Source organism: Trifolium pratense, linkage group LG2 (assembly GCF_020283565.1).
Source record: "Trifolium pratense cultivar HEN17-A07 linkage group LG2, ARS_RC_1.1, whole genome shotgun sequence".
Lineage (NCBI taxonomy): Eukaryota > Viridiplantae > Streptophyta > Magnoliopsida > Fabales > Fabaceae > Trifolium > Trifolium pratense.
The window spans coordinates 64,407,808-64,425,872 of record NC_060060.1 but is presented as its reverse complement, the minus strand read 5'-3'; the positions used below and the strand labels follow the sequence as shown (position 1 = coordinate 64,425,872).

General features: G+C 32.7%; 3 protein-coding genes, 1 non-coding gene and 1 pseudogene across 6 annotated transcripts; 1 reads left to right on the top strand and 4 right to left on the bottom strand.

Moving 5' to 3' along the window:
* Positions 1-487: 487 nt before the first annotated feature.
* On the bottom strand, positions 488-560 carry TRNAE-CUC. The gene has a single exon. It is a non-coding gene; the product is annotated as a tRNA-Glu (tRNA).
* Positions 561-618: 58 nt separating this feature from the next.
* On the top strand, positions 619-2,484 carry LOC123908311 (60S ribosomal protein L37a). The gene is made up of 5 exons (XM_045958919.1): positions 619-732; positions 834-873; positions 1,776-1,864; positions 1,976-2,058; positions 2,158-2,484. Exons 1-5 carry the CDS (start codon positions 730-732, stop codon positions 2,219-2,221), a joined length of 279 nt encoding a protein of 92 aa, XP_045814875.1. The 5' UTR covers positions 619-729; the 3' UTR covers positions 2,222-2,484.
* Positions 2,485-3,076: 592 nt separating this feature from the next.
* On the bottom strand, positions 3,077-4,970 carry LOC123910220 (annotated as a pseudogene).
* Positions 4,971-7,518: 2,548 nt separating this feature from the next.
* On the bottom strand, positions 7,519-10,915 carry LOC123908342 (casein kinase II subunit beta-1-like). Of its 2 annotated transcripts, none has more exons than XM_045958969.1 (6): positions 10,419-10,915; positions 9,564-9,797; positions 9,303-9,412; positions 9,050-9,215; positions 8,009-8,153; positions 7,519-7,916 (listed from the first exon to the last, which is right to left on the bottom strand). In XM_045958969.1, the coding sequence occupies exons 1-5, from the start codon at positions 10,630-10,632 to the stop codon at positions 8,023-8,025; spliced, it is 855 nt and encodes a 284-aa protein (XP_045814925.1). In that variant the 5' UTR covers positions 10,633-10,915; the 3' UTR covers positions 7,519-7,916; positions 8,009-8,022. The 2 variants fall into 2 exon arrangements, with proteins under 2 accessions (XP_045814925.1, XP_045814926.1); XM_045958970.1 differs by having other exon boundaries at positions 9,564-9,782.
* A 1,446-nt stretch (positions 10,916-12,361) lies between these two features.
* LOC123908315 (NAD-capped RNA hydrolase DXO1) lies at positions 12,362-17,243 on the bottom strand. 2 transcript variants are annotated; one of them, XM_045958922.1, is made up of 13 exons: positions 16,762-17,243; positions 15,882-16,144; positions 15,042-15,107; positions 14,851-14,929; positions 14,624-14,706; positions 14,503-14,526; positions 14,239-14,363; positions 13,666-13,882; positions 13,512-13,565; positions 13,352-13,398; positions 13,080-13,164; positions 12,770-12,833; positions 12,362-12,687 (listed from the first exon to the last, which is right to left on the bottom strand). In XM_045958922.1, the coding sequence occupies exons 1-13, from the start codon at positions 17,120-17,122 to the stop codon at positions 12,584-12,586; spliced, it is 1,572 nt and encodes a 523-aa protein (XP_045814878.1). In that variant the 5' UTR covers positions 17,123-17,243; the 3' UTR covers positions 12,362-12,583. The 2 variants fall into 2 exon arrangements, with proteins under 2 accessions (XP_045814878.1, XP_045814877.1); XM_045958921.1 differs by having other exon boundaries at positions 15,882-16,147; positions 16,762-17,234.
* Between the last annotated feature and the right edge of the window lie 822 nt (positions 17,244-18,065).

Genomic DNA, 18,065 nt, shown 5'->3' with positions numbered 1-18,065 from the left:
AATACCAAATCGATAAGTGTATTCTAATTGTTACTGACCGTAATTCAATGTGTTGTGTAAAAGTAAATTAGGATATAAATTTTTTCGATGAGTGTGTTCTCAAACCCTTGCATTCTTCTCTTATAATACCAAATAAAACTACTAATCTACTTTATTTGAAGTATCTATCTCTATTTTCTATTAGTCTTATATTCAATTCAATTTGCCATTTGATTTTTATTTACACTTTAGCCATTTGATTTTATTTTTTTTGAAGGAACTTTAGCCATTTGGTTTATACTAATATAATAATGGGGATTTCCATCCTTAAATAATTTTTTTAAAAAAAACATAGATATCAATTATACAATTAATTTTTGATAATGTTACAAATAATATAGCATTATGACTTATAAAGAGTGTTACAAATGTATTTTTATATTTTTTTCTTAATAACTTACATTAAAGTAGCTTTCTTACTAAATTATTTGATTAAAAAGCAAAAATATTCCGTTGCCGGGACTTGAACCCGGGTCTTTCGGGTGAGAGCCGAATATCCTGACCAACTAGACTACAACGGATTTGTGATAATTTATTTCTCTCCAATCTATATATTTCATCTTCATCGAGAAACAATGCACTGAATCTAATTAGGGTTTCCGTGACAAGTTATAAATATTATCCTCGACTCACTCATTTCGCTCTGAAACTCAAAGTTTATTCAGCGGCTTCACTTTCCATCGACGAAACATGGTAAACTTCTTTTGCTACCACCATAACTTATTTTCTGTACAAATTTTTGTTTCTGATTTCACACAAAAAATGAAAAAAATTGTTTTATTCATTTTGTGCAGACTAAGAGAACAAAGAAGGCAGGGATTGTTGGGAAATATGGTAGGTTTGTTTTTGTGATTATTATGCTCCTTTTGTTCTAGATAGGGTTTTGAATTTTTGTACAGAATTGTTTTTTTTGTTTGTTATATTGCATCTTAGGTATGAGATTTGTTATTGATTATGATGTATGCTATTTTTTTTGTTAAAATATTCTAATGTCTACTTGCCACAATATGGATATTTGATGGTGGGATTGTAGTTGTGTTCTATAAACATGAACACTCCTCAGATTAAGTGTGTCCTGGTTTCGGACACCAACACATTACCGACACTTATAATTACATTGAATTGTATCATTTTCTCAAATTATTATCGTTGTCAACTTGTCAATGACTGTGCTTCATAGGTTGCATTTAGATTTTGGGCAAAATTAGTGTGGTTGGCTTCTAGTGTTGTGAAATTGTTGCGCTATGGCATTGAGAGTTCTGTGTCTGCCACCATAGTATGATGTTTTCACTTGCTGGTGGCTAATCTGCCACTGATAACGCGTAGCATCTCTTGCTTTTATAGCTAGTGTAAAGATAGTTAGAGTTTCTTGGTATTAATTAGTCCGTTAGGATTGGTTAGGACTTAGGAGTTAGTTATTAAGTTAAATGGGCTTAGTGCTCTATAAACAGGACTATTATGTACACAATTAAACATCTTTGCTCAATCAAAATGATTCCTTATGAGCTTTTACCACACGAATACTCCTCTCTTTCACTCATATGAGTATGATTTATGGTCCTATCATCCTATGATTCTTCATAGTTGGTTCATGATTTGAAACATTTGAGAACAGTTATGTGTTTTAATAGATGAATTTGGATATAAGTTTTGTCATTGAATATGCATTTTGAGAAAACCTTAGTCTTCTTTGATGTAATTTATGATGAGCAATTTTCTTGCATTTCTTATGTTAGGTACCCGATATGGTGCTAGTTTGCGTAAGCAGATTAAGAAGATGGAAGTTAGTCAACACAGCAAATTTTTCTGCGAGTTTTGTGGAAAGGTAGATCTTCAATGTTCTATAAATGCTGAATCGATCTTGTCTTTTTAGTTTGTTTATCACATTAAAAAGCAAACATTGATTTGTACTAATAAAGAACTTATTTTGTTGCAGTATGCTGTGAAAAGAAAGGCTGTTGGAATATGGGGATGCAAGGATTGTGGGAAAGTGAAAGCAGGAGGTGCCTACACCTTGAAGTAATGGCTATTCCTCTGCAACCTTTTTACTTAATTTTTTTTCCCTGCTCTCTCGTTAAATCAGTCTTCTAATATTGTTCTTTGCTATTCTATGACCAGTACTGCAAGTGCTGTGACTGTGCGGAGCACTATCCGGAGGTTGAGGGAACAAACTGAGAGTTAAGCTTTTTGGTTGATGTAATGTAACTTTTAAGATTTTGGTGAGGTTTTTTTGGTGTTAGACAAATGTTAAGATTTTGGTCAATTAACTTGATAAATTACTAGTTTCTGTTCAGAGATATTTATGTTGTTGGAATACATTGTGAGCTGAGTTTTGTTCTTATCATAGAATATCGATTGGTCTATTGACTTGATAAATATCTAGTTTGTATTCAGAGATCTTTGTTGTTGGAATGCATTGTGAACCAAGTTTTTGTTCTCGCCAAAGAATAGTGAGACTTGATTGCGTTGTGTTTTAGCACAATAAGTTCACGTTTTCTTTTGAAATTCGTAACTTGTGAATTGTTGGTGCCTCATTCACATATTGGTTCCTGATGACCTGGCCTAAAAAAAAAAAGATCAAGGTTTCGTATATGCTAAAATATTGTGCTTATTATCTCATAGAAGCGTTTGTGATCGGAAAATTTTGGACCTATATTAAGCAATGTTGTGGATGATGGAGCTTAATGTGGAACATTTCATTTTTCAGTTGCATGCAAAGCTTGTGTTAAGGAAAATTTATCTGAACTAAGCGCTGTGTTATAAAATTATACAGCTTTATTTAGTTTTTATTTTGAAAATGTGGGTTACTCATAACTTTACAAGGGTAGCCAAATATACACCACTACACCAGTGTCATCGAATACAAAAGTTAAGCAACATATAAGTTTGAAGACATACATTTAGTGCTTTAAGTTTTTGGGTGAAAATGTAATGTTCTAATTCATTTGTATAGTTCTTATTTTAATTTTAATTGTTTTTGAAAACTTTGAGATACACTAAATCTTGGATCAAAAAGAATATTACAAGTGAGAAGCAATTATTTGCTTCTCATACTTCTAACAAGAACCTCTACAAATTTACTATACATGTGTTGCTTCAAGTACATCCTTTGCACCTTCTTTCTTCCCTTCATTCCCATTTTCTCTCTTGCAAATCGGTTTTCAAGTAAAAACCTAATATTTTTTGCAAGAATATGATTCCCTTTACGTCCAATAGGATGATGAAGACCAGTCACATTATGCTCCACAATTTCCTTTGTTCCGCCAGCATCTGTTCCTAACACTGGAAGACCAAATGCCATTGCTTCTATTGTCACGCGTCCAAAGGTTTCTCCCGATCCCTGAGAGTTTATGACATAAACATCAGCAGCAGAGTAAAGTGATGCAACATGTGTTGTAGCTGGAGTCCACAAAACTGACTTTGACAAGTTTGAATGTTGTGACAACAAACTTATCATACTTTTAACATAATCCACTTCGTTACTCTTTGATCCAACAGAACCAATCAAAATTTTCAGAGATTGTTTCTTTTTTCCACTGTTACTGCTTATAGAATTGCTATCCTTCAACATTGGCAACAATTTTCTAATATGATATCTTCTAGCCAAAGTAACTTGTGATGAATTTTGATTTTTCTTATCATGTTCTTGAAATGATTCATTTTCTATTACTGAGTTTGCTGATTCAAGAAACAATAACTGACCCTTTCCAGGATTGATGCTACTTAGAGATATCACAAGCATATCATTATCATTCAAGCCTAATTCTTTTCGGACTGTTTCACGGAAAAATTTCCTCTTCTCATTGATTTTATTGGAAGCACTCGAGGAATGAATTCCGGCTGCATAAGCAAGTTCATCATTAACAGATAATGGAACAATTCCAGGCTGGAATCTAAGTCTTCTGTTTTCTTCTTCATACCATTTTTGCCATTTCTTAGATTGCGATTCGGAAAGAAAAACCAACATCTTTACTTTGTTTAAAACGTGTTTTGAACAATCAAAGTACTCTCTTCGGTTTTCCATAATCCACCAAACCAACTTTACTTGCACCAGAAGGAAAGTATTCAATGTATTGTTCAATCCATGAAGAACAAACAGCTGATCCAGCAATGACAAGATCAGCTTTCCTTGCAGCTTTGAAGCTATGATCAACTTTATCATCAATCACCTTAATCTTCTTCCTAATAAGCTCTTGCATCAAACCACCTTTTTTACTAAGAACAACAGCTGAAACATTTGCTCCACAACTCATCAATTCAGTTGCCAATTCCATTATTGAAAGTGGTGCTCCAGTCATAGAAAGTTCATGAAATATCAACACAAACCTCTTTGACAAAACAGCTTTTGCAAAATCACTTTTCTTGTCACATTTTCCACAACACTTCTCATTATTAGTACTACTCAGTTTCAAAATTTTGTTCTCCATTGAACCAAATGGACCAACAAGATGGATTTTTTCTAAATCCTTTTCATCTATATCATCAACATTGCTCTCAATTTTCAATTTTCTGTTGTGCTTACTTCTCAAAGATCTTCTACTCTTACTTTTCTTTGAGCCATTTTTACCATTTTCTCCTTTCTTGGCCAATACAACATCCATATAATTATGATTATTCAAACCAACTTTTTCATTATAAACTAATAAAGAACTTTTTTTGATAACCAAATCTTGATGATTTCTAAGATGAAAATCAAACCCTTTAAGTTCTTGTTCTTTTTCATAATCTTCCCATTTAGATTGAACAAAAAAACCAAGATAAGCCCAAAGGGTAATCAAAATCAGCCATAAAACTAACCGGTTGCTTCCTATCCAAGTAAACTGTGCATTACTATTACCTTTGCTTTCTCTTCTTCGAAACGAAGGTGAATGCTGTTGTTGTTGAATTGATCTTGATGAAGATTCTCCTCTATTGTTGTTGCATTCCTCCATTTAAAGTTTTCTTTAACTATGTGTCACATTAATCATATAATGATTGTAAAGAAAAGCTATGTTTGAATTCTTGATGAAATCTTTTTTTGCATTTACAATGGACCCTTTTGCAAGCTATGTAGAAATATGTGAATGTTTTTCTGTGATTCTAGTTCTTTTTATAATATGATTTGTCTCATAAGAGTTTTATTTTTTTTTCTTTTTCTTTTATTAATAAAAATTGTCTCATAAGAGTTTTTTTTGACACATAAGAGTTAAAATGTTGATAATGCCACCTTTTTTTCTCTCATAAGCTTCCTCAATTAAAGATTATCACATTTAAAGCACTGTCAGATATTAAATATGGACTTCATTTTTATTTAAACTTTGATTCGTTATAATGTCATAGACTAATTCCTTTCACACACCCAACCTCTATTGGTCATATACATCATAGCTTTTTACCCAACTACAGTGAAAATATTTTAGACTAAAGTATAAATTTTTAACGAAAATAAATTAATTATTAACTTCAAAAAATTAGATGTAAAATTATGCAATGAATTAATTAAAAATAGTATTTGTCAAAATATGATTGAGTCACGACTTTCTCTAATCGTCTTGAGCACTCGAATCGAAAGAAGGATTTCCAATTTGTTCATTAATTTGTCAAAAGAATTCTTTTATGCAGTATTGAATATGTTTTGTTTCCTAAAATTATCTCTTAATAAATTCATCCAAGTAACTATGTTTTGTTTACTAAAATCATCTCTTAATAAATTGATCCAAGTAATTAAAAATTTAGGTTCCTTAATAATCATTTGACCGCTAACTAATTTGATTTTTTTTTTTACGCAAACTAATTTGATTGATAAGAGAAAGGGTCCATTTAGGCTGCACCAAAACATGTACATAAACACGTCTTATAAAAATTGTCTTGAATAAACATCTTAATTTTTTTCCTATATCGTTCTCAAAATAGTATTGGATATAAACTCAATATAACCTAACTTATTACCAGCTTTCACTAACCACATTATCACCGTTGTCACCTTCCAGTCATCATCATTGTAGTCAGAAGAAATATTTAATTTTTCTTTTGACAACAAATTTAAGTTTTCATTTAAATATAATTTTAGCTTTTGCAACTATTGTTTTTTTTTTTTTTTTAGTTCATGTAAATATAATTCATTGTAAAAAAATGTTTATAATCTCTGATGTTATATGTGACCCAATAAAACTGAATCTAAAAAATAAAATAAAAACATAATTATACGAATAAAATTATATTTAAACCTTTAGACTTGCTCCATTTTTTCCTCATATACCGAGTAAGCGTTTGACTGTTTGTTGACTATTCTATTGTCAATACGAATTTAACTACTCTTTCATCTTTTGACTTATTGAATAGAAGAGAAATTTGTTGGGACACATTAAACACACGTGTACAAAGATATAAGAAAATGTTTTTAAGATGTTTAGTTTGAATGAATGTTTGATACCATGTAGATCCATAAAAGATCATATTTCAGTGTCGTTAGATCAAATAAGATCATGAATGGCATTGCGCAGTGCAAAAACACCTGAACGTGATGATATCTTCTCATATCTATTGAGTTTCGAACCATCTCCTCTATCATGGAGGTGGGATTGAGAGATCTAGGAAGAGAGGCAACCCTCTCTTGCTCTAAACCAACACCTCAATTAAGATCTCAAAGCTTGTGCGCACCTCTTGCTGCTCGCACACCACTATTGATGGTGACACAAACCACAATCGATGGTCGACACAAACCACAAGTTTAAAATGAGGATGAATTTGAGATCGAAGAATGATGGGTGTATTGTTATAAAGCTGAACTCTGAGCTCTGTGTGCTAACTTTGAGAAAGGAGTAGCGAGACTCTAGTAGTCACGTCGGCAACCTCTAGGCTGGAGATGGAGAAGAAGGATAAAGTGAAAGGTTCAATGAGGAGGGTGTGTGAGGTGAAGAGGGAGAATAACAGGGTTGGTGATATTGAGACCGAGGTGATAAGAAAAAATAATACGATATGTGGTGGCTACATGTAAAGGGGTGGTGGCTACATATAAGGTCTTCCGATTGGGAAGTTGTGGAGGAAAGGTGATTGCAAACCTAGAGGGGGATCGGGTGTGAGACTGTGTGACCATAACATAGGGTGGTTGTGGAGGATGGTGGGCGAGAGAATTCTAAGAAAAAGGAAGACGGCAATGTAAAAAAATCTGGGGTAGAGAGAATACCATAACACTGTAAAACCTATATATAAATCCATTAATAAATTTGGGGCACAATTGGTCACCGAAAATGGTTGCCCACCATTTTAGCCGTCGCGTCCACATCTAGAGAATACACTCTCCATTCCAAAGCATTAGTTCTTTGAGTTAAATAAATGCACATAAATAATGAAAACATTTAATTGAAGTGTATATTGAAAAAAAATGCCAAATGTTTCTAGGGTATCTAAAACACTGAGTTCTGAAACAAAATTAAAATGCTCAAAAGACCAATATTTTGGAATGGAGAAGAAATAATGAAGCATACAAGCAAGCACAAATTCATAAGGCATATTGTACCCAATATTCTATATCATTAACAATGTTTGGATGGACAGACATAACAGTATAGCACTTGAATCACAAAATTAGGCTAAAATGAGTGAACCCAACAACGTTAATCCACAAATTCAAATTCAAACGCTATGGTTAATGCAGGAGGGGGAGGAAATGGAATAAAACAATATAAAATAGCAGGGCATCTGTTATCTTAGATAATCGTAAACAACATTAAGTGCGACTAAGAGCAAGAATACAATTTGCTATGACCAAATTAAGAGTGCACTGAAATACCTAACCACTTGCTCATTAACTTGGATCTTGGTGAAGTTCGAAGCCAAAATTGAAACACAGAATTTGCACAATACATCTTCAATGTTCTTTACATTACAACACGTTCCTAAAACATAAAACAGAGGTTATATACATTGTACTGAATTGGAAGCAAACAGTATCCAATAAAGAGTTAACGAGATGTGGGCAAACTCTTACTTTAACCTTCAGCTTCATGGCTTGTGAAGTTTGAATCCAAAAACTCTCGGAACATAGTTCTGTGATGGTTTCTGTGGCTTCAGTTGTCCATAAGTCATCAGGAACAGGTGAGGAAATGTAGTACCAAAATAAGCTCCATCAATGTCTAGAACAGACTCAAGGAATTTCAAAAGAACAGGATATGGCAGCTACCATAAATTTAAGCCACGATTATATATTTCAAATAATAGATACATGAAATCAAATAATCCCATATTTCATATACATATCAGAATTAATTAATAAGTAATATAATTGAAGCAACAACAAAAAATGAACACCAATGTTTTGCAGTTTTGTTCCAAATAGGTTTTAGAATTTCAATGATTTTGATAATCAAATATATGTTTCAAACCTTGACCAGGCCCAAAGGTCCCAACAATTTCCTTAAGCTTGAGATATTCAACCAACAGGCAACTAGAAGTAGTATGGCAAAGTATAGTTTTTTGCAAACATGACAAAAAAGTCGTGATTTCAGACAGTCAGAAACACTTCTCAGATATCCTATATCACTTGTCAAGAGATCCAGACTATAAACCACAAACCCCAAAATTGGTAGTAAACTTAATACTAGTATGTATTAATATACAGGGCGGAGCTCTGTAGGGGCTGGGAGGGACATGGCCCACCCAAAGTCCCAAATTTTTCATTTTTTTATAGGTAATATATATAGGCTAAAATAAAATGCTATTTTAACCCCCAACTTTCTCAATTGTGCAATTTTAGTCCCTTATATTTGCCCCCTTTCTAATTTTAAAGCCCCCCTCTTATTTGAAGTCTATCATCTTATCATATCCCCTTGTCCCTTAAGATTGCCACTCCACCTACAAACTACTTAATTGACCAATCACATTCATTCACATTAGGAGATAAAAAAAATGAACATAAAAGATAACAAAGAAAGAGATATTGTGCAGAACGGAACCAAAAGTAAATTTCTGAGGCATGCCAATGCATAATCAGCTTAAACGCACATATTTGAATAATATTAAATAAGGATACTGCCTTGATACTTGGAACGAGGATAGTAAATGTCTTCACACCTCGGGCAATATATCTTCACAGTGCTGGACCTAGGAATGTCGGACTGACCAACTGGAAGGCAGGGTTGTCCGGAGCAGTAAACTCTTGGGCATCTGCCAAAGTCGTAGTTCTTGTACTTGTCCAACTACAAAAATTACAATATCACTAACATGAATACCTTGTTACCACTAAAGCAATAACGCGGTAGTAATTAATGATAGAAAATTCCTACCATGGCAGCCATTCCTTTGCTGGTCAATATATACCGGGCATGAATCATACCATAAAGCATCTCCGCTGCCGATTCAATTAACTCATTTTGTTCCTCAGTAAACATGTCGCCTACATATTCCAATCAATCCAGTTTACAAAAAATGAGATACAAAATAATCATCAAACAGGTAATCAGCAAAGTACAACTAGAATTGCAACAAGAAATCCCGTCAATGTCATCACTAATATTTGGAACTTAAAAAAAATGACAAAAACTTACCATGGGAGGACTCGACATCCAAAATTAAATCAAGCGCATAATCATAATACGGCACTTGACTGCTCAATCCACACAGATTGAAGTCGTCTTGGATGTAATCATCGTCAACCTCACAAAAGAATTCATTTCCTCTCAAATTGCAAAACCACGATATCCAAGATGTGTCATCTCCATCAGAACCACTAACATCAGACTCTTCACTGTCCGTTTCAGATTCCTCTGCAGCCAATGCATCTACTAAGAGGTTAGCTTATTAATGCAATTAAAACTTTAGATACATTACACAACAATGCTAATAGCACCACTATAGCCACTATACAACAACATTTTGTACTAAATAAGTAACGCAAAACAATAGCAATTTGTTCAAATTCTACACTACAGCGCTATAGCACCTCTATCGTACAGCCACTACTTGACCTATGAAGCACCGGCAATACTCGAATTAGGTGTTTCCCAGTGTTCGACACTGACACATATGATTACATTGAATGATGTCATTTCTCATTATTATTGGTGCCAGCGTGTCAGTTTTTGTGTCGCGTCCGTGTTTGTATAAGTGCTTCATAGTAATTGACAACAGTAATACACCTCTATAAAGTTTTTGTCCAAATAAATTAGCTCAAAACTTAAAATTTATCTTTATTAAAAATAATTTGAAAAATTTGGAAAAATGATACTCACAGAATACATAATAGTGAAAAGTGACTAATAGTTGTAAAGATGAATAAATAATAAATGAAGATAAAGCAAAGTAATAAAATTAACAAGATAAATAAAAAAAGAAAAAAGAAATGCATAGTAATAATAATTGAATGAAAATGAAGAAATGCGAGATCAGATCGGAAAATTCACCATCGGAAGCGTTTTTGGGAAGAGTGACGGAGGTGGAGCGATGATCCTTGGCGGTTAAGAGAGAGGAAGAGGAGGACCTATCTTTACCGTTGATTGTCCTAGAAGTGGACGGTGAGGATCTTTCAAGTTGTTTATCGAGGACGTCGTTGATTCGTTTCCGATCAACGGAAGCAACCTCCGCTTTGGATCCAACGCTTCCTCGCTCTCTGTACATAATAACACAAACTCCTTCTTCTTCTTCAATTCGATTCTTGTTTTTTCTTCGTTAATCAATTATCAATTATCATAACGATGATGGTGCAAATTGCGAATATTGTAAGAAGTTAGGGTTTTGAGTTTTTGTTTGTTTGTTTGTTTGATGAAGCAAATTGCGAATTGAAATTGAAATTTCGATTTACAGAGACACGAACAATGATTCCACCTCTTTTCTATTCTATTCCTGACAAAAATATTTATTTTTTAATTATTTTTCCACATTTAGTTCTTTTCCTTCGGGTAAGATATTTTTATTTTAAGCTTTTTCGGTTTTATCGCTTCCATTTTTCAATTTTTTTTTACCCTTAGTAGACTATGTATCTAAGCTTAGTTGATAAATAGTATAGTAGAAGTACATTTTGTTTTTTTTATAAGTCAAGTACACTTTATTTATTTTGATGACCACTTCAGAAGTTGATACTAATACTGAAATTATTAAAACAAGTGACATTTATTTGTAAGTGTAGTCTTATATATTTTTGTTTGTTTCTTTTTTCTTTTTATATTTCAAAAGGAAAAATAGTATTAAAAAAGTGAAAAAAATAAGATAATAAAAAAATTTTACTTTAACATATTTTATGCGTATCTATCAAGTGTAGTCGTATCCAAATGCACATTTAAGTCGTATCAGACACATATCAGGTATTTCTTTTATAAAAATTAATTATCAAATATTTCTCAATGTATATAAAAAGTCAGTGTCAGATACGATAGCTATACGATCGGTTGTTATGATATGATGTACATATGGATTTCAAGATTTTTCTAGAAAGTGTAACTAAATATTTAATTAAGATGTACAAAAAAAAAATGTAATTAAGATGTTTAATTTTTTTTTGACAGTATTAAGATGTTTAATTACATTCTTACAATATTGCAATCTTGAGATTTCTATTTTCAAGTCAAGTCACATTTACTACAAAATTCCTTTAATCCACAAGCAAAGTTGTGGCCGAAAAATGTACCAAAAAAAAAAAAAAAATTGTGGTCGAAAGAATTTTAAAGTCGCATTCAACATTAATTAACTCGTGTTTTATTGAGTATATCAACTTAGAAAGTTATTAAAATTGACAAGTAGATTAGTTTGTTCGACTTACTAAACAAAAAATTGATTCAATATTTTGTTAATTTAATTCAACAAATCAGAATATCTCAAAATTAATGATACCTTGTGATTCATACTGCCTTCGACCTTAATTATAAACAAATATTCTCTTTCTAAGTTTATTGAATAACTAATGGTCTATATTATACGTCAAATACACCAATTATTCAATGATCCTAAAAAAAATATTTGTTTATAATTAAGATTGGAGGGAGTAATTTATTTAAAATATAAGAATTTTTTATTCCTCTGACACATTTGTGACTTTTTAAAAAACTCAAAGATGTAATTATTTAAACAAATAAAATTCCAATAAGTAATAAATATTGGAATCCATGAAATTCAAAATTGCAGAAGAATTCATATATATTATTATTATTATGAAACCCTAGTTGAGCATGTAAAGTTGGATGTTATCCTCCTTGACTCAGATTCAACCATTGGACTCAGATATGAAGTTAAGGAAAAGTGTTTTGATCATCAACTCAACTAAGAATCTAAGATACAAATTTTCATTATCTCATGAAATTCCGCGGTTGTGCACTTTTAGCAACGTAAAATGGTTTAGAAAACACACAGAAAGTTCAAAACAGTCAACAGAAAACTATATTCCAATTTCCAACTAAACAATGCCACAGTAAAACTCCAGATTTCTAATAAAATGTGGATGCAATTCTCAGCACTCACATAGGCTACCCCTATATCAAAAGTTCATGAACTGATTGAAGGTTCGGGGTAAAATTAAGAGTTAATCCCTTGCTTCCTATATTGAATTGTTTAAATAACTGTTAATATTCCTGATTTTTCACAACAGCTCCAAATGACTTGTTATTACATCTGGGCAAGACTGAGCTTGCAGAAGCTCCAAACGGTTGAAAGGTGGAGCGAACTGCAATATGTAATCTTGATCTGAAACCGAGAAATAAACACATTAATAAACTATATTTTGATTTGAAAGCCAAAAAATCAGATAATGTCTAATAGTACTCACTTTCTTTGACTGTTCCATAAAGCCAGCAGAATACCTCATCCGCAAACGCAAGGCAGACTCCACCCTGCCAACAAATTTTGTTCATTTCAGATTATATAATTCTCAAATATTTTGTATACTAAACATGATATTAAAAATCCTTAATTAGTATATGAGGATTGACTACATGCATAAGCACATGCTTATTATGTATATACACTACACAATGTTTGACATGACCACGGGAAGATTAATATAGTTTTAAATTAACCATGGAAATAGCGACCAACACAGATTTGCTACCATACACCTTACAAAAGTTAAAATGTACCTGCCAATAGCCTTTCATTTTTATTCTCTGTGTAATATCTTTGGTTCTAAGCATTTCTGTCCGAACAAGACGACCTGCGTCATCCCTGTATAACAGCGAACTCGTGTTAATATAAGCACATTAAGAAAATCAGAAATACAAATTTTCATTGCAAGGTATACCATAGTAAGCTGAAACAGATTTTGTCAAAACTTAGTTAAAAGCATGCTATTTTAAGCACAATGCTAAATAAGATCACGGATTGTGTAATGAATAATGATGTAAAACATTACCTAAATCCTATACAAATATATGGAACACCTGCCAGGAATGACTGAATCTGCAAGCAAGAATAGAAGCCTTGTTGGAATCATGTCATGCAAGTTAAAAAGGAGCACATAGTGATAAAAAGCATAAAAAATGATAAATCAACTAAAAGATAGGGAAATGTACCCAAAACTTTAGCAGTTTCTCTCTCTCGAATTTTTCCTCATTATGATAATTCAACTGGATCATAAAAAATGACAAACTTACATCATTAAGTCAATATAAAACTATTTAAAAAGAAAAAAAAAAGTATAACACAATGCAGTTGTAACTATGCAACCTCATAACTTGTCTTTAACTCCACATAAAATCTCTTTCCTTCATTAGTGGTATCACAGCAATCCATCTCAGCACCCATCAAGATACGGTGAGCTCCCAATTTTGTCTTAATCACCGAACAAAATTCAACATTGGCATCAACATGATGTACCCCCTCTCCATCAGCTCTTCTAGGATCTTCAGTGGCAAGGCTCTCGAAAGCGTATCCCAGATAACATCTAATTGCCAGAGACAAATATTTTAAGGCTTATCCAATCATAAAAAGTGACCATAAAGTAGGAAGAAATCCACTAGTTTACGGAAGAAAGTAAAACATGACATATTTTTTTTACAAATTAAATGTTGTCCTTTATCCTATATTTACTATATCCAACCATGATGAGAGGTCAATCGATTATGTGCAAATATACTTTCCCTGAGTAAGAAGCATTTTCCCTAACAGTTACCTGTTCTTTTTATATTGGTTATATTCTCTCTCTCACATGCATAAACATGCCAATATTTACATTTCCATTTACATTAAAGACTTGCATCGCTGAGCTTAATAAAACAGAAAGAATGGTAAGCAGTGTACCTTCTACGATCTAAATCACTTTGTGGTCTTTCTGGTAACTTGTGCACATCAAGATAGACAACACCATTCCTTTTGTGTACTCCCATTTCCCAAGGCTCATGGCGAATATAAGCTGTAGCCAGTATCTGCGCGTAAACAGGAATGTTTAGTTCATGCTCTTATAATTAACAATCTGTCACCACTACTTAGCTCAGAATTTCTGATGAAAAATTATATGATAAGACTCATAACCTAAGAGCAAACACAATTCAAAATGAATATTACCTTGTTAAGATTGTTGCGGTATGTCTGCAAAGGATAAAAAAGATTAATGTATGACCATCATAAATTAAATTAGCAATGGCTTAAAGTATTATGAAAAAATGGGTCATGATATAAGCCATACCACAAAATGAATGTTGTTTTGAACCAGGAGATTTTTATCTCTAATGCAAGCAAGAAGATCGCCAAAGCCCTCGGAACCTAAGTCTGTTGTAGGTATTAACAGCAAAATGAAAGGGATTAATAACATAATAAGTAGCATACATTACTTCTCATACACTGATATTTGACTTTGCATTTTGGTATTTTTAAGTCAAAAGCCGGGAGTTAATTTATAGATAAATAACATACCTTTTTTGGGAATGTATGTATCATAACCTTCGTTCAAATCAGCTCCAATATCTTCCGTGATATGGCGTTTAAAAAGTCTCTAAATAAACAGGAAAGAAAATCACTTAAATGAACATAATATCATCACAATCTATTATTGCAGAGAGAACCAAATTTAAAGATTAAAAAAATCAAGAGGCCAACTAGCTTACCAAGCTACGGTCATCAAAATATACTTCCCCACCTTCTACACGACTATAGCAAGCAAGTTCACAAGGCTATCACAATAATCAAGAACACGTAATCAGAACATATACATCAGGAAAGACAATTAACAACATTGAATGTCTTCAAAATAGTCAATGGTGGATATCATAGCCTAGTGGTGGACCCTCAAAAGTAACACTAAAGCAGTATAGACCATAGCCGTATGGACACCACGTCAAAGTTTGGTGAAGGGTAACAATACAAAATATTAAATTAAAGTACCGTACAAATATAAAGATCAGAAATAGAAGAATATACAAAATAAAGACATATTTATGACTAATAATTAATTGCCAACATCAAAACTCTAAGTGAAGCAAATATGTTTTTAGTGTGAAATGTAAAAAAAATCCAAACAACAGAGGGAAAGGCTGAATTATTAGGGTAAATTTGACATTTTACAAATGCTTCATTGTAGCATCTGTAGCAGCTGCTATTCGTCTACTATTCAGCTGCTACAGCAACACTCAAAAACACAATGAAGCGGCGTTTAGCATAGTGCCTAGAGGCCACACCACAAAGCAGCTGCAGCCGCACCTATGGCTGCTATTGACTATAAAGCCCTAATCAACATTCGAGGCAAACAGAATCATATGAGCTTTTTATAATACAAACTACGTTACTCCTTTAGATTTCCTCCCCAGTTTCAATATAATGAAGAAAGCTAAAAAATTGAGATATAAAAACCCTATTTCCATAACAATTGGTCGAAACATAGAAGCAAATCGACCATTAAATTGTTTGATGCAGCAGCACTAAAATACACGAAAATAACATTCACGTACCTCCTGAAAAATAATGCCTTTTCTTGACAGGGTTTCTTCACTCTTCGAGAGCTTCATCTCAGAGACAAATCGCTCGTCGTGGCGACCATTCTGAAACCTATTACCATACCCGAAATTCTGCCTCTGAGGATAAGGTCCAGGACGCGGAAGAATGCCAGCTCCTCCTCTATCATTATGATGCCCTTGCTGCCAACGACCACCACGGCCAAAACCCCCTCTTCCCGAGCTGTTCGTATTATTATTGCGGACGACGGCAGGCAATACTGCTAGAGAAAATCACATCTTGCCATAAAAAAACGAATCAAGAAAACAAAATCAACAATATAATTTTCTTTAACTCATTAATTTTTTTTCAACTGCTACAACAATCGAAAAACACCAACGCGAGACACACGGCTCAGTCTAACGTGTAACCGATTAAAAAGAGCACACTAGTCATCCCTCGACCGTTGATTTATCATTTAAAAATTTAACGATAGAGATTAAACAAGCCAAATTTTTTATTATATCCACCGGCTCGCAATATTCTATATTATAATCCAAAATAAACCATAAAGGAAACACTCATAACCCTTTTCTATTAAGCCCTAAATTGCCTTGTAGATACAATTAAGCACCATTTTGGCACCAATATATTCGACATTTCCACCATATTACACATGATTCTTGGTTGTTACTAGGCACAGTCTTTCATCTTCATATTCTAAAATTTTATAACCTAACAAACTTCTAAGTAATTTCATACTTTTCATATGCAATCAACAGCTACAACACTAACACAACATACCCTATTTCTATACTAACACTATAAATTATAAAAATTGCAGCAATACATGAACAAAATCATAAGATAATAGCATGAATGAAAGAGAAAAATTACCAGGAATAGGGTGAGAACTTTTAGCGAGGGTTTTGGAGTAATCTTCATTATCAGAAGCAAATAGATCTCCATATTGATGATCATCATCATCATCATTATAATGATGATAATCAGCCTTATTACTACTATCAACAACATCACCGTTTTCTTCATCATCACCGGCACCACCGCCGCTGGTGGCAGTTCCGGTAGCGGAAGATGAATCGGCGGAACCTTTTGTGTTATTGGAGGAAGAAGCGGAAGAAGATGAAGAAGAGGAAGATGAAGCGGCGGAGGAGGAAGAAGAAGGGGAAGAAGAGTGGGTCCCATCTTTTTCGTTGTCGGAATCGTCGCCGAATATGTTCTTCTTCGTGTCATCCATGTTTACTGTTGTTGTTCTTTTATGTTATTTCAGTCTTTCATCTCATCAACGTTTGTTTTTTGGTTTTTTTGGTGTTGGTGTTGCGGCTGCACTGTATGATTTTGTGTACCTAATGTTGTTTATTTTATTTTATTTTATTTTAGTGTTTTTGTTTTTCTCTCTCTTTTGTTGGGCTTTTTTGAACCCTAAGGGCCCTTTTTAGTTTCATCCAGTAAATGCTGCTTCGTGGGGAGTTCTTTAAGCACTACCATTTGTTTCTAATACACCCCTCTTGTTTATGTTGAACGGTTAAAGTTAATGATGTTTAAGTCTAATTTATTAAAATGAATTTTTTGAAAGATCCAAGTCACAAGAAGCATTTTTGGGTAGCAAATAATCTGATTAAAAAGAATAATATGTCTAAATCTTTTTTTTTGAACCAAATAATATGTCTAAATCTTTAATTTAAATATAAGTTATAATTATATTTACAATAATATATCGTTAGGAGATCTTATAAAAAAAATATCGTTACGAGTTATTGTTTATATTTTTGTTTAGAATGTGTCAAAAATATATTCTTAGAATATTTTAAGATTTGCTTTTTTATAAATATATGATTTAGAAATATATATTTATTACAATTTAGCTCTATAAATAGAGAGATAGAGTCATGAATAAAAATATAAAAGTATGAGAGTATTCTTCATATAATTTCATCTCGAATCAACAATCAATTTTTTGTGTCAGATTGTTATCCAAATGTTGCAATTAACTTATCGAATTCTCTTAACTATGCCGGCAAAGAAGTTTTTTAAAGTTAAAATTATTGAAAACTGCCTAAGATCGTCAATGTCACAAGAAAGGTTGAATGATCTAGCCATTTTATGTATTTAGAAAGATATGATAGAACATATTGATATAGAAACAATTATTAGTGAATTTGCATCTAAAAATGCTCGTA